A 17,437-nucleotide genomic window follows, 5' to 3' on the forward strand; every position below is an offset into this window, starting at 1 on the left:
AACAGGAAGTTTGCTATTCGCACTTCAATACAAAAGTTGGCTGAAAAATTTCGCTTTTTTCAAACATTATCTCCTCTGAGGCCGCTCGTCGTTTCGGCTTCAAACTACCACAGGAGAGAGATTGAACCCTTCTGATTAAAAGTTAAAGAAATAGTTTTAATTACGGGCGGTATAGCTCGGCTGGTTAGAGTGGCCGTGCCAGCAACTTGAGGGTTGCAGGTTCGATTCCCGCTTCCGCCATCCTAGTCACTGCCGTAGTGTCCTATGGCAAGACACTTAATCCACCTGCTCCCAGTGCCACCCACACTGGTTTAAATGTAACTTAGATATTGGGTTTCACTATGTAAAGCGCTTTGAGTCACTTGAGAAAAAGCGCTATATAAATACAATTCACTTCACCTCACTTCACTACTGCTGGGGTTTTGATTTTATCAGCCTTCAAAGAACCGCTGCGCTGAAAACCATTTCAAATATAGCCGCCGTACGCAGTCACAGTGAGGGAGAGGTTTTTTATTTATTTTTTCGTTTTTTTACATACCTTCTGCTGCTGTTGCGCACGCACCAACATTCGTGAGGGAGGGGCTGTGATCGTTTATACCAAGATGGCTGCCAGGTGCCGTAGCTAAGCCGGTATGTTTTAAAGTTGTCGTTTGCCTGCATATCGTAAAAACATCCGTCCGACATTCTTTATTTTGGGTGCCTGACTGTTGTGGCGTTTTAAGGCCATCTGCTATTTTTATGCTATGGTAAAGACAATGAATGGTCCGGTTTTGATTTTATTAGCCTTCAAAGAACCGGTTTAGATTTTATTAGCTTTCAAAGAACCGCTGCGCTGAAAAACATTTCTAAGACGGCCGCCGTGTGCTCACACAGAGAGCTAGACGTTTTTTTTCTTGTTTTTTTTCTTACCACTCCCAGTATGTAATCTTATAAATGGCATAAACGCGCCAGTGACACAATATTTGAATAATATTAACATTAGTTGTGCTTCACCCTCGTGTGAAATATTTGTTAAGATAGCTGCCGGCTAGGTAACGCTTATCCGGGCTTGGGTCGCGGAGGCAGCAGCCAAAACGGTCCCGTCCATCGCTGCTTGCAGCTTTAATTCAACTTAAAGTGGTCTTATTGTGCAAAAAACACTTTTCTGACCTGTTTGGTGTATTTATGGTCCGCATAAGTCACAAAAATTTGAAATCAAACCATGAAGGCAAGGTGGAAATATTTACAGGTACAAAACAATCTTGCCTTTTTCCAAGCTGTTTGGAATTTGAGACGATAAAGGGACAAGCGGTAGAAAATAGATGGATGGATGTTCATTTGTGAGTTCAAACCCCGGCCGAGTCACACCAAAGACTATAAAAATGTGACCCATTACCTCCCTGCTTGACACTCAGCATCAAGGGTTAGAATTGGAGGTTAAATCACCAAAAATGTGTCCCGGGTGCGGCCACCGTTGCTGCTCACTGCTCCCCTCACCTCCCGGGGGATGATCAAGGGTGATGGGTCAAATGCAGAAGAACAATTTGGCCACACCTCGTGTGTGTGTGTGACAATCGTTGGTACTTTAACATATTTGGAAGAGGTTTACCTGAAGAGTGAAGTGAAGTGAATTATATTTATATAGCGCTTTTCTCAAGTGACTCAAAGCGCTTTACATAGTGACACCCAATATCTAAGTTACATTTAAACCAGTGTGGGTGGCACTGGGAGCAGGTGGGTAAAGTGTCTTGCCCAAGGACACAACGGCAGTAACTAGGATGGCACAAGCGGGAATCGAACCTGCAACCCTCAAGTTGCTGACACGGCCACTCTACCAACTGAGCTATGCCGCCTCAGAGCTTTGCGTGAGTTCACCATTTTTATTCAGTTGTTGTCCTAAGTTGTAGTCAATAAATTCCTTAATTTTCTCTTTCCTCCAGTTTTGGAGAAGACTGGCTTGTACATGCACATACATCCGCCACTGTTGCCATTTCTAATAAAAAGTAGCGTAATATTAGTAACTTACTGTATATTTGTCAATGGACTCTTAATAGAAGCGCTACACTGCAAAAACTGAAATGTAAATAAGATTAAATATCTCAAATAAGGTCTGATATTTGCTTATTTTCTGTCTGATAAGATAATTCTTCTCACTAAGCAGATTGTATGATAGTGTTTGATGTTAGTGTTTTACTTGTTTTAAGGGTTTTGTTCCTAAATTATCTCAGTAAGATATTACAGCTTTTGGCTGAGATTTGATGACCTATAATGAGTAAAACATGCTTGGAACTAGAATATCAACTGTTGCAAAGCTAATGATAGTAATAATAATAATGGATTACATTTTATATAGCGCTTTTCCATTAGATACTCAAAGCACTCACAGAGAAGTGAAACCCCATCATTCATACACACCTGGTGGTGTGTATGAATGATTTGTAGCCACAGCTGCCCTGGGGTAGACTGACGGAAGCGAGGCTGCCAGTTTGCGCCTACGGCCCTTCCGATCGTCACCTATTATACATTCATCATTCATTCACCAGTGTGAGCGGCACCTGAAGCAAGGATGAAGTGTCCTGCCCAAGGACACAACGGCAGCGATTTGGATGTAAAGAGGCGGGGAGCGAACCTGCAACCCTCAGGCTGCTCCAAATGACAATATAAATACAAACCCCGTTTCCATACGAGTTGGGAAATTGTGTTAGATGTAAATATAAATGGAATACAATGATTTACAAATCATTTTCAACCCATATTCAGTTGAATGTGCTACAAAGACAACATATTTGATGTTCAAACTGATAAAAATTTATTTTTTTTTGCAAATAATTATTAACTTTAGAATTTGATGCCAGCAACACGTGGCAAAGAAGTTGGGAAAGGTGGCAATGAATACTGATAAAGTTGAGGAATTCTCATCAAACACTTATTTGGAACATCCCAGAGGTATGCAGGCTAATTGGGAACAGGTGGGTGCCATGATTGGGTATAAAAGCACCTTCTACTAAATGCTCAGTAATTCACAAACAAGGATGGGGTGAGGGTCACCACTTTGTAAGCAAATTGTCGAAAAGTTTTAGTGAAGTGAATTATATTTATATAGCGCTTTTCTCAAGTGACTCAAAGCGCTTTACATAGGGACACCCAATATCTAGGTTACATTTCAACCAGTGTGGGTGGCACTGGGAGCAGGTGGGTAAAGTGTCTTGCCCAAGGACCCAACGGCAGTAACTAGTATGGCACAAGCGGGAATTGAACCTGCAACCCTCAAGTTGCTGGCACGGCCACTCTACCAACCGAGCTATGCCGCCCTTTTAGAACATTTCTCAACGAGCTATTGCAAGGAATTTAGGAATTTTACGGTCCGTAAAATCATCAAAAGGTTCAGAGAATCTGGAGAAATCACTGCACGTAAGCGATGATATTACAGACCTTTGATCCCTCAGGCGGTACTGCATCAAAAACCGACATCAGTGTGTAAAGGATATACCACATGGGCTCAGGAACACTTCATAAAACCACTGTCCGTAACTACAGTTGGTCGCTTCATCTGTAAGTGCAAGTTAAAACTCTACTATGCAAAGCCAAACACGTTTATCAACAACACCCACAAACACTGCCCGCTTCGCTGGGCCTGAGCTCATCTAAGATGGATTGATGCAAAGTGGAAAAGTGTCCTGTGGTCTGACGAGTCCACATTTCCAATTATTTTTGGAAAGTGTGGACGTGGTGTCCTCCGGAAACCAAGAGGAAGATAACCATCCGGATTGTTATAGGCGCAAAGTTCAAAAGCCAGCATCTGAGATGTTATGGGTGTGTATGAGTGCCCAAGGCATGGGTAACTTACACATCTATGAATGCACCATTAATGCTGAAAGGTACATACAGGTTATGGAGCAACATATGTTGTCATCCAAGCAACGTTATCATGGACGCCCCTGCTTATTTCAGCAAGACAATGCCAAGCCACGTGTTACAACAGCGTGGCTTCGTAGTAAAAGAGTGCGGGTACTTTCCTGGCCCGCCTGCAGTCCAAACCTGTCTCCCATGGAAAATGTGTGGTGCATTATGAGGCATAAAATACGACAGCGGAGACCCCAGACTGTTGAACGACTGAAGCTCTACTCAAAACAATGGGAAAGAATTCCACCTTCAAAGCTTCAACAATTATTTTCCTCAGTTCTCAAACGTTTATTGAGTGTTGTTAAAAGAAAAGGTGATGTAAGACAGTGGTGAACATGCCCTTTCCCAACTACTTGCAGCCATGAATTTCTAAGTTAATTATTATTTGCAAAAAAAAAATAAAGTTTATGATTTTGAACATCAAATATCTTGTCTTTGTAGTGCATTCAACTAAATATGAGTTGAAAATGATTTGCAATTCATTGTATTCAGTTTATATTTACATCTAACACAATTTCCCAACTCATTTGGAAACGGGGTTTGTACATTAAATAAAGTCAAATACAAAAAGGGCAACAAGAAGAGAAGTATCCTATACTTCTCTTTTGTAAAGTAAATCTGAACAGCCTAAAAAGCTGGACAGGACAAAAAAAAAACTTATTCTAGACGCAAATACTTGCCAAACTTAGCATGGCAGTATGTCAACAGGATTCTAAGTGTAACTTGCATATTACTCTAAAGATGATAATTAAGTTGCGTGTATGTCAGTCTCCAGATAAAAAGCAATGTTGCATACTCAAAGACAAATAACTATTACGCAATGATTGTTTTGAGTCAGGGCGGTGTGTCATTACAGTGAGTCAAGCAATGGCAAAAGTAAGATCTGGTACACCTTGTAACAATGAAAGGTGACTCTGACATGACAACATCGCCTTTGCATTCATAACTTCAAGGGCCAGTGAAAGTGCTGCTTCGGTCAATGTTATTATCTTTATATCTCGCAGATGTCAGAATTCATGCTTTGAACTATCACTTTTATTGTCATGTTTAATTGTCCGACAACAACAAAATGAGCCGGATTCCTACTTGTGTTTATTTTCATGATGTGTCTTGTTTAAATAAACGTACAGTTGAACTGACATTAATGTGAAACATTTTGAGATGAATTGACTGCAATGCAGAGCAGCAGAAAAGGTGAGTAGGTCAACCATGACTTGGTTCCCTCCTTTAGCAGCTTTAACAACTTCCTCTTTTCACCTACATTTAAAAAGCTGTGGGAATGTAATTCATCGAGAAGAACATTTATGAATTCACTGTTTATTTAAAAGACCCTCGCTCAGAGATATTCAACTGTTTTTGGGGGCCGCATTTCCAGAAATGTTAAGACTTTTCCCTTCACTTTCAGTCTTACTTTGTATAACCCAGCTTCCTTTACGGTTCACATGTATTTATTTTGTCAGAGTTACAGGATCGCTCTGCTGTTTTTAAAAATCGTCTGCCAAAAACTTTGTGAAATATCATCTCAATGACTGCACTCTTTCTGCAAAAATGTCAGTCCCACAAGTCTTTAAACTGAACTCATAGGGCACCATTTTAAAGAGCTCAAATGATGAAAAATTGAACCTTGGGAAACACTACTAGTATAAATAAAGAAGTTGAACAAATGACTCGTGACTGCATCTGAAGTTAACAAGCTAGAACAACACCGTAGTTACACAATTCACATGATGAAGAAATTTCGTAACCGCCAAAAAGGACCGGACTTAAAACAATGCCTTGAAGAATGCGTCAGTTGTGTAAATCGCAAGTTTGGATCCCAAAATGTTAAGTATTGGCCAATGTGTTTAGTATACAACAGAAAAACTGTGTTTTTAAGAGTTTGCTGCAAAAATGCTTGTCTCTAAAGTTTTGAACTGAAGCCGGGGGGCTCTGTGGTGTCATTCCTGGTTTGGATTTGGCCTCCGGACCGCCAATTGAAAAGTATTCGCCGAGGTCATAGTCTAGCTAGCTCATAATATTGTGGTTCATCTCAATTGTGTTTGACACAGTTTAAGTGACGCTTGCTTCCATTTTTTAGATTCAGTTACCTTTTTTTTTCACTTTCACGTTACTGGAAGTGTTTTTAGGTGGAGGGGCAGAACGGCAATGAGTGTTAGAATTCCCATCTGGTTTTCAGTAGTGAAGTGAAGTGAATTATATTTATATAGCGCTTTTTCTCTAGTGACTCAAAGCGCTTTACATAGTGAAACCCAATATCTAAGTTACATTTAAACCAGTGTGGGTGGCACTGGGAGCAGGTGGGTAAAGTGTCTTGCCCAAGGACACAACGGCAGTGACTAGGATGGCGGAAGCGGGAATCGAACCTGCAACCCTCAAGTTGCTGGCACGGCCACTCTACCAACCGAGCTATGCCGCCCCAGTAGAGTTTGTTTGTGTGTGTGAATGGGCATTAAAAAGGTGCCATGTGTATTAATGTGGCCAGAAATAGTACTGCAATTACGGATAAAAAATGTTGTAGTCCCCTCCCACTCTCCATGACTGAGGTTGCCAGATGCGCAGCCAAATCTGAATCCTACTCAAAGTAACTTTAAATGGCAATCAACAAGTCCTACACTCCAGGTTTCTCTTGTTTATGCTTTTTGCAATATGGTTTATTAAGTAATCATGGCACATTAACTTGTGTCGATTAGCCAAATGTATTTGTAAAGTTACACAGCAATATTTTGTTCAGGAGTCGGGACAGATTGTTGTCATCACCCTGCTAAAATGTCTAGTTCGACCGCGGCCATCGCTGCTGCTCCGCTCACCTTCCAGGGGGTAAGGGTGATGGGTCAAATTCAGAGGATAATCTCACCACACCTAGTGTGTGTGTGGCAATCATTGGTACTTTAACTTTTATAATATATTATATATGGCAAGCCAAGGCTTGTCTTCAAAGTTGACATATCAGGGCCATTTAATGATGACTTGACGTAAAAATGATTACACATGACACTTTTAAATTGAATCATGTTGTTAAAAAATCACAACCCTCACATTTCCAGTGAGGGTTGGACTCCGCCAAGGCTGCCCTTTGTCACCGACTCTGTTCATAACTTTTATGGAGAGAATTTCTAGGCGCAGTCAAGGCGTTGAGGGGTTCCAGTTTGGTGGCCGCGGGATCAGGTCTCTGCTTTTTGCAGATGATGTGGTCTTGAGGGCTTCATCTGGCCGGTATCTTCATCTCTCACTGGATCGGTTCGCAGACGAGTGTGAAGCGACCGGAATGAGAATCAGCACCTCCAAGTCCGAGTCCATGGTTCTCCCCCGGAAAAGGGTGGAGTGCCATCTCTGGGTTGGGGAGGAGACCCTGCCCCAAGTGGAGGAGTTGAAGTACCTAGGACTCTTGTTCACTAGTGAGGGACGAGTGGATCGTGAGATGGACAGGCGGATTGATGCGGCGTCTTCAGTAATGCGAACGTTGTAGCTATCCGTTGTGGTGAAGAAAGGAGCTGAGCCGGAAGGCAAGGCTCTCAATTTACCGGTCAATCTACGTTCCCATCCTCACCTATGGTCATGAGCTTTGGATCATGACCGAAATGACAAGATCACGGGTACAAGCATCTGGCTCCTCACCGAGAGGAGCCAGATGAGGTGGTTCGGGCATCTGGTCAGGATGCCACCCGAACGCCTCCCTAGGGAGGTTTTTAGGGCACGTCCAACCGGTAGGAGGCCACGGGGAAGACCCAGGACACCTTGGGAAGACTATGTCTCCCGCCTGGCTTGGGAACGCCTCAGGATCCCCCTGGAAGAGCTGGACGAAGTGGCTGGGGAGAGGGAAGTCTGGGTTTCCCTGCTTAGGCTGCTGCCCCCGCAACCTGACCTCGGATAAGCGGAAGAAGATGGATGGATGGATGGGATTGCCTTCAAAGTTGACATATCAGGGCCATTTAATGATGACTTAACATGAAATTATTACATATGGCACTTTTAAATTTAATCACGTTGTTAAAAAATCGTTTAAGGAAGTGGGGTCATTTCAATCAATCAATCAATGTTTACTTATATAGCCCTAAATCACTAGTGTCTCAAAGGGCTGCACAAACCACTACGACATCCTCGGTAGGCCCACATAAGGGCAAGGAAAACTCACACCCAGTGGGACATCGGTGACAATAATGACCCAGTGGGACGTCGGTGACAATGATGACTATGAGAACCTTGGAGAGGAGGAAAGCAATGGATGTCGAGCGGGTCTAACATGATACTGTGAAAGTTCAATCCACAATGGATCCAACACAGTCGCGAGAGTCCCGTTCACAGCGGAGCCAGCAGGAAACCATCCCAAGCGGAGGCGGATCAGCAGCGCAGAGATGTCCCCAGCCGATACACAGGCGAGCAGTACATGGCCACCGGATCGGACCGGACTCCCTCCACAAAGGACAGTGGGACATAGAAGAAAAGGAAAAGAAACGGCAGATCAACTGGTCTAAAAAGGAAGTCTATTTAAAGGCTAGAGTATACAAATGAGTTTTAAGGTGAGACTTAAATGCTTCTACTGAGGTGGCATCTCGAACTGTTACCGGGAGGGCATTCCAGAGTACTGGAGCCCGAAATGAAAAAGCTCTACAGCCCGCAGACTTTTTTTGGGCTTTGGGAATCACTAAATTTGCATTATTATTTTTTTTTTAATCGAAAAACTTAATGAACAGAACAAGGAACTTTCAATTCCTCGCATTAGTTAACGGGGCGGGTCTGCTTCTACCGATGCAGTCAATGCTGTGTCTATGTATACACATGTCTACACGCTGAACTCTGAGGGCGCTAAGCTCAGCCCACGTCCTTCCTTCCTTCCCTCTCCAAGTTGAAATTGGAAAAATAGAAAACTGAGGAATGAAAAAGGGAAAGTTAGGAATTAAAACGTGTAACACTTCAAAAACAAACTGGCAGCACAATAAACAAAATGGTTCAACATATGGAAACTTTGCCTATGTTTTCATATGTTGAAAGTTATTTTTTTAGGGGGATGGGAGTGTTGGCTCTGTTGGTAGAGCGGCCGTGCCTGCTACTTGAGGGTCCCGGGTTCGATCCCCGCTTCTGCCGCCCTAGTCACTGCCGTTGTGTCCTTGGGCAAGATACTTTACCCACCTGCTCCCAGTTCTACCCACACTGGCTCAAATGTAACTTGGAAAATGGGTATCACTATGTAAAGCGCTTTGAGTCACTAGAGAAAAGCGCTATATAAATATAATTCATTTCACTTAAAGGGGAACATTATCACAATTTCAAAAGGGTTAAAAACAATAAAAATCAGTTCCCAGTGGCTTGTTGTATTTTTGGAATTTTTTTTCAAAATTTTACCGGTCTCGGAATATCCCTAAATAAAGCTATAAAGTCCCTAATTTTCGGCTCTCTGCGAAGGCACTGGCCATTTCCCTGTGACGTCACACAGATAGATAGATAGATAGATAGATAGTACTTTATTTATTCCGTCAGGAGAGTTCCTTCAGGAAAATTACAATTTTCAGCACAATCCCATTCAAGATCAGGCAAACATTACAGGGAGACAGAACAGGATCGCTGACGGGTCTGCCGGCTTCCAGCGCCCCTTACAAAAAAGATGACATACAGGTAAACAAGGGGGGTGGGGGGGGAAGAAAAAAATAGAAGATTAAAATAAAATTAAAAAATCGGTCTTAGCCGAGGCCCTGGAGCGGGGGTGCAGACTGAGGCCAAGGGGGGGAAAAAAAAAACCTCATAGCCATAGTACACATCCCTCTTCCATGTGTGTAAGAGGGAAAAATCGAACATCAAAGAACACAGAGGACATTAAAGGCATTAAAGCAGCAGATACAAGCAGACACTTCTACATACAGCTATGAATAAAAAGTAAAATAAACATATCCAGTGTGGTGGCTACCAATGTAAACAAACAATGGGAATACCACAGCAAGATATAGTGATATTAGCTCGGATTCAAACTCGGATTTCAGCGACTTTAGCGATTCAACAGATTACGCATGTATTGAAACAGATGGTTGGAGTATGAAAATATTGAAGAAGAAACTGAAGCTATTGAGCGAATAGCTATTGACGCTATTCATAGCCATAGCATGGCCGAATAGCTGCGTTAGCATCGCCGGTAAAATGTGCGGACCAAACGATCAGGACTTTCGCATCTTTTGACACTGGAGCAACTTAAATCCGTCGATTGGTAAGTGTTTTTTTCGCATTAAATGTGGATGGAAGGAAACGTAATATAGTTGCAAATGCATCTACAGGTTATCCATACATCTCTGTACCATGTCTGCTTTAGCACCGCCGGTAAATAACATGTTAGCATCGATTAGCTGGCAGTCAACATCAACAAAACTCAGCTTTGTGATTTCGTTGACTATCGTTGCAAATGCATCTGCAGGTTATCCATACATCTTTGTGCCATGTCTGCCTTAGCATCGCCGGTCAAATGTGGAGACACTCTGGCACATTCAATGGGGGTCTGGCGGCAGACACTTTCGCATCTTCGGGCCAGTGGTGCAACTTGAATCCCTCCCTGTTAGTGTTGTTACACCCTCCGACAACACACCGTCGAGGCATGATGTCTCCAAGGTTCCAAAAAATAGTCAAAAAACGGAAAATAACAAAGCTGAGACCCGGTATTTGTAATGTGTTGAAAATGAAAATGGTGGGTGTGTTACCTCGGCGACGTCACATTCTGACGTCATCGCCTCCAGCGCGATAAACAGAAAGGCGTTTAATTCGCCAAAATTCACCCATTTAGAGTTCGGAAATCGGTTAAAAAAATAGATGGTCTTTTTTTTGCACCATCAAGGTATATATTGACGCTTACATAGGTCTGGTGATAATGTTCCCCTTTAAAATAATCGGCAAAAATGTTTGTTGAAGACCGAATCCTACCAGAAGTGGAGCAGACAAAAAACAAGATGCAGGTGTATGTGAGAAAATTCATATTTAGATGCCTGAGATTTGTCTTGCTCAACAATTTGATGTATGAATTTATACATAAAGTAGGTTTGTGAATTTAGTGTATAACCGACATCTGAACACCTCTTGAGTTTCATGTCAACATTGTGTACAGTGTCATAGAAAGACAGAAAGCTTTTTTAAGTTAGCGTCCCACAGGAACCAACCATCAGTACAAGACTGTTTATTTAGGAAGTTTTAATAAAGAAACCCAGCGGATAAACACATTTTATTGCCAAGTGTTCGACTCTCCCTTGAGTGATATTTCTCAGGCTTTGAGTTTCCTATAAATAACTAGGACAATTTAAAACAATCGCAACTCTTTCTGGGAAACCAATACTCTTACCAATTGGAGATTTTGCATCTAAGCTGACTAGGAACTAACTGATCCTTTTTTGTGTTTGGTTTGGACTTTTTGCAGGCAGTCCGGGTCACAAAGCCTAACATCCCAGAGAGCATCCGCAGGAATTACGAACTGATGTAAGATTTTTTTATTTTTTTCCCCTTGTGTCAACAAAGAATGTTCTCTGCCTTCCTAACTTTGTGTTGTGTACACCCTCCACCCACCCAGGCCAATTGGATTGACTTATTGTTATTCTAACTTTCCCTGCCAAGTACTGTAAAGGAAACCACAGCTGGTTCATGTCAGTCTTTGAGCATCTTGCAGTGACTTCATGTGCTCTCTCACACACACTGTAAAAATCTGACTTTAGTTTATAGATGACATCCAGAGTGGGATAAATGCCAGATGTTTTGATCACATTTTGATTCAGTTTTCACGGACACATGCATCAGCCTGCAGGTGTTGCTTAGTCATCATAGAGGCAGTTTCCATTTTCCAATCTTCGTGCGGGCAAGCAGTGTCAAAGCAAGATGGAATAAGCGCACACAGAACTTTTTAAAATTGCGCAATTTGAACAATAAATGAGCAAAGAATGCAGTCCTTCTTAAATAGAGTGTACCAAGGCTTGTTACGTCAATGGAAAGGTGATTTTTTTTTTAGGGTCTTGATAACAAACTAAAAGCAACTTATTGTTGAAACCAAGGGACATAATTTTCTATTTAGACTCCGTAGACCAGGGGTGTCCAAAGTTTTTCCACTGAGGGCCGCACACTGAAAAATGAAGTGAAGTGAATTATATTTATATAGCGCTTTTTCTCTAGTGACTCAAAGCGCTTTACATAGTGAAACCCAATATCTAAGTTACATTCAAACCAGTGTGGGTGGCACTGGGAGCAGGTGGGTAAAGTGTCTTGCCCAAGGACACAACGGCAGTGACTAGGTTGGTAGAGGCGGGAATCCAACCTGCAACCCTCAAGTTGCTGGCACGGCCACTCTACCAACCGAGCCACTCTACCAACCGAGCTAAAAATCAAAGCAAGCGGGGGGCATTTTGATATTTTTTATGTTAAAAACCAATACTATACTGTATATGTACATAAAATATACATTTGGGGCTCCACTCAGGCTTGATCCTGTGGACCTTAAAGGGTTTTGGTCAAAAAAATACAAAAAATGTGTCATTATTAAGTATTATTATTTTTATTATTGTTCAAAGTTTAAATCTCTAGGTCAGGGGTAGGGAACCTATGGCTCTCGAGCCGGATGTGACTCTTTTGATGACTGCATCCGGCTCTCTGATAAATCTGAGCTGACGTTGTTTAACACGATAAGTAATGAATAATTCCACTTGTAATCACAGTGTTAAAAATAATGTTCAAAATATAAAACATTCTCATGCATTTTTAATCCATCCATCCGTTTTCTACCGCACCTGTTCAAGAAGTCGCGTTAATGGTAAGAAGTTATTTATTTATTATTGGTTAGTGTGGGGCTTGCCCTCCTGGGTGTTCTTCAGACCCCCAAGCACCGACATGAGAGCCTGTTTCAGGGTTACAATATTGTTTTATTAATAGTATTTTCAGCCCCAACCCAGTCTCTCCTCCTGGCTGCTGCTTATAACAGAGCGACAGGTGATTAGATAACAAGGCCCAGGTGGGCCATCTACGCACCTGTCGCTGCAGGCCCGCAGACCACGCCTCCTCCACAGTTAGCTTCAGAATAACAATGTTATTACAAAGAATAAGAGACCTATTATACTCTAGAAATGTTGGTCTTACTTAAAAATGCACGTGTTTAGTTGTGTTCAGTGTTAAAGAAAATATTATATGGCTCTTACGGAAATATATTTTAAAATATTTGGCTTTTTGGCTCTCTCAGCCAAAAAGGTTCCCCGACCCCTGCTCTAGATCAACATTAGGTCTATCTGTCAATATAACGTTACCAAAAGATTTAAGTTGTATGCTGTTTTTGTCAAAGAAAACCCAGTTTTTAATGGAAAAAAACACAAAATATGTAATATTTTCACCCAATAAAATTTTAAGTGGAATATTTGAGATTATATAATATTTGGGGCCTTAAAAAGGTCAATAACATTGATTTTAATTCATTATTTTTTTTTTTTTTGCAATGACACTTAAAAACAAGTTACACAACAATTATTGGGGATCCAAAAGGTTCCTACTCATTAAAGTGTTAAAAAAAATATATTAATTTTATTAACTGTTTACTTTTAACTAAATAACCTCCAGATCAACTTCAGATTTATAAGTTTTATTGTTGTTTATGTTTTTTGTTTGTTTGTTTTAGGCCCTTTTTAAAACAAATTAAAAAAAAAAAAAACTTTTTTACATAGCAAACACAAAATATGCAACATTTTCCCCAAAGAATATCTGAAATTGGAATATTTAATGTGACGTTATTGGAGCCTTGAATAGGTCAATAACTCATATTGTCAGGATTTTGATTCATTATTATTTTTTAAAGACAGAAACAGCCTGCATGATAGATTTGTGTTATTAGTCAACATTGCAACATTTTCTTGTTAAATTTCACCCGTTGGCTCTTTTATAACACTTTTTCTGTTTTGTTTTTTTGTTTGTTTTTTTTATAGTATTTTTACAATGTGCCGTGGGGCCGTTAAAAAATGACTCGTGGGCCGCAAATGGCCCCCGGGCCGCACTTTGGACTCCCCTGCCGTAGACAAAAAGATACACATTTTCCATTGATTAGGTTTCTGGCCTAATTTCAACTGAAGCAGTAAGTTAACATATCATGTCCATATGCTCCAACATTTCAGCTGTCATTGATGGCAACTGATTAAAGGGGAACATTATCACAATTTCAAAAGGGTCAAAAACAATAAAAATCAATTCCCAGTGGCTTGTTGTATTTTTTGAAGTTTTTTTCAAAATTTTACCGGTCCCGGAATATCCCTAAATAAAGCTTTAAAGTGCCTTATTTTCGCTATTTTCGAAACCACTATCCATTTCCCTGTGACGTCATACAGTGCTGCCAATACAAACAACATGGCGGTTACCACAGCAAGATATAGCGACATTAGCTCGGATTCAGACTTGGATTTCAGCGGCTTAAGCGAGTCAACAGATTACGCATGTATTGAAACAGATGGTCGGAGTATGGAGGCAGATAGCGAAAACGAAATTAAAGAAGAAATTGAAGCTATTGAGCGAATAGCTGTTGACTCTATTCGGCCATAGCGTGGGTGTACCTAATGAAGTGGCCCATAGCATGGCTGCCTTATTAGCATCGCCGGTAAAATGTGCGGACCAAACGATCAGGACTTTCGCATTTTGTGACACTGGAGCAACTTAAATCCGTCGATTGGTAAGTGTTTGTTTCGCATTAAATGTGGGTATCTAGTTTCCAATGTACATACAGCTAGCGTAAATAGCATGTTAGCATCGATTAGCTGGCAGTCATCGCGTGACCAAATATGTCTGATTAGCACATAAGTCAACAACATCAACAAAACTCACTTTTTTGTGATTTCGTTGACTTAATCGTTCCAAATGCATCTGCAGGTTATCCATACATCTCTGTGCCATGTCTGTCTTAGCATCGCCGGTCAAATGTGAAGACACTTTGGTACATTCAATGGGGGTCTGGCGGCAGATTTCTTGCCAGTGGTGCAACTTGAATCCCTCCCTGTTAGTGTTGTTACACCCTCCGACAACACACCGTCGAGGCATGATGTCTCCAAGGTTCCAAAAAATAGTCGAAAAAACGGAAAATAACAGAGCTGAGACCCGGTGTTTGTAATGTGAAAATGAATATGGCGGGTGTGTTACCTCGGTGACGTCACGTTCTGACGTCATCGCTAAAAGACCGATAAACAGAAAGGCGTTTAATTTGCCAAAATTCACCCATTTAGAGTTCGGAAATCGGTTGAAAAAATACATGGTCTTTTTTCTGCAACATCAAGGTATATATTGACGCTTGCATAGGTTTGGTGATAATGTTCCCCTTTAAAGCTGAAAGTCTAAATTTCTGTGACAACTGGACTCGAGTACCTAAGATGAGGTAAGATAGAAGATGAGGTAAGATAGAAGATGAGGTAAGATAGGATGCAAGTGGTACACCGCCATTGTTAGGCAGAGATGAATAATGTCACAAAAAGATAATCTGGCCCACATTTCCTTTAAGAAAACTACTATGACAAGGTGCAGGACTGCACAAGGAAACCTTTTATAATATGGCTGGATCACAAAACAACACAAGTGAACTTTGATGTGTTTTATAAGTGCACGTGTGACCTACAAATTAGATTTTAACTAGAGATGTCCGATAATGGCTTTTTTGCCGATATTGTCCAACACTTAATTACCGATTCCGATATCAACCGATACCCATATATAGTCGTGGAATTAACACATTATTATGCCTAATTTTGTTGTGATGCCCCGCTGGATGCATTAAACAATGTAACAAGGTTTTTCAAAATAAATCGACTCAAGTTATGGAAAAAAAAATGCCAATATGGCACTGCCATATTTATTATTGAAGTCATAAAGTATATTATTTTTTTTAACATGCCCCTTGGAATGCGTGGGTTCCCTCCGGGTACTCCGGCTTCCTCCCACTTCCAAAGACATGCACCTGGGGATAGGTTGATTGGCAACACTAAATTGGCCCTAGTGTGTGAATGTGAGTGTGAATGTTGTCTGTCTGTCTGTGTTGGCCCTGCAATGAGGTGGCGACTTGTCCAGGGTGTACACCGCCTTCCGCCCGATTGTAGCTGAGATAGGCGCCAGCGCCCCCCGCCACCCCAGAAGGGAATAAGCAGTAGAAAATGGATAGATGGATGCCTCAAAACAGCAGCTTGGAATTTGGAGGAGGTTGAGGTGGGCGGCGTTGGGGGGTGTAAATTGTAGCGTCCCGGAAGAGTTAGTGCTGCAAGCGATTCTGAGTATTTGTTATGTTGTGTTACGGTGCGGTTGTTCTCCCAAAATGTGTTTGTCATTCTTGTTTGGTGTGGGTTCACAGTGTGGCACATATTTGCAACAGTGTTAAAGTTGTTTATACGGCCACCCTCAGTGTGACCTGTATGGCGTTTGCATTCAGTTGTGTGTGTGAAAATCCGCAAGTATTGTGTGATTGCGCCGGCACGCAAAGGCAGTGTCTTTAAGGTTTATTGGTGCTCTGTACTTCTCTCTACGTCCGCGTACCACTCTGTACAGCAGCGTTTTAAAAAGTCATAAGTTTGACTTTTTGAAACCGATACCGTTAATTTCCGATATTACATTTTAAAGCATTCATTGGCTGATAATATCGGCAGCCCAATAGTATCGGACATCTCTATTTTAACTGTTGAACTCTTTTCTAGAAATAAAAACTAAAATGAAAAATGAATAAAATTTAGAATAAAAGGAGGGTGGTCGCGCTTTTCCCTGTGATATTCTCCCTAAGCAGGTCAAGCCTAGCTCTCTTTGCTCTCACTTCGTTTGTAGTGAGTAGAAAGTACTTAATGTGTGGTTCAAACCCCGAGCACACTGCCAGATGGCTGTGCTTTTGACTATTTAAAGGGGACTTATGCAAAACCAACTTACTTATTGGTACCTGCTTTAGTGTATTTAGGATATGAGTAATTCCTGAAAATTGGAAATCCTTGCCTTTCTTCATACTTCCTCCTAAATTTGAATTTTCCCCAATTGCAACATCAGCTGATATCTCCATTTATGGTAGAAATTTACCAAAGTACTTTGTGTGAGTTTGCAATTGTAGTTACTTATTTTTCTTTATTCTTTTGTTGTGGGGCTGACTGACTTGTACATGCCCATGCATTCTTCGCTGTTGTCATTATTAATACAAATGAATGTATAGTTCCAAATTACATATCTGTCAGTAGTCTCGCATTGGAAGCGTTAAAAACTACAACTTGAATGATGTTGAGAAGACGCTGTCAAAGTTAAGCCATGTAAATAAGACCGCCTGCAAAAAGCAGAAAGCAGAGGAAGATGGTCTGTTACACATAATCTGCGCAAAAAAGAACCACCATTAAATGTTATGTAGACCAGTGGTTCTCAACCTTTTTTCAGTGATGTACCACCTGTGAAAATGTTTGTAATTCAAGTACCCCCTAATCAGAGCAAAGCACTTTTGGTTGGAACAAAAAGAGATAAAGAAGTAAAATACAGCACTATGTCATCAGTTTCTGATTTATCAAATTGTATAACAGCGAAAAATATTGCTCATTTGTAGTGGTCTTTCTTGAACTATTTGGGAAAAAAA

At 41.2% G+C, this 17,437-nt stretch overlaps 1 protein-coding gene across 3 annotated transcripts in view; it reads left to right on the top strand.

Annotated features, from left to right (window-relative positions):
• The window catches only part of LOC133556785 (erlin-2-like), a 52,307-nt gene that overhangs the window by 19,746 nt on the left and 15,124 nt on the right, over positions 1-17,437 (top strand). For all 3 annotated transcript variants that reach the window (XM_061907055.1, XM_061907057.1, XM_061907058.1), the window contains exon 9: positions 11,267-11,325. In XM_061907055.1, the coding sequence (XP_061763039.1) occupies positions 11,267-11,325 (59 nt within the window). The remainder of the gene's footprint in view (positions 1-11,266; positions 11,326-17,437) is intronic.

Source organism: Nerophis ophidion, linkage group LG07 (assembly GCF_033978795.1).
Source record: "Nerophis ophidion isolate RoL-2023_Sa linkage group LG07, RoL_Noph_v1.0, whole genome shotgun sequence".
Lineage (NCBI taxonomy): Eukaryota > Metazoa > Chordata > Actinopteri > Syngnathiformes > Syngnathidae > Nerophis > Nerophis ophidion.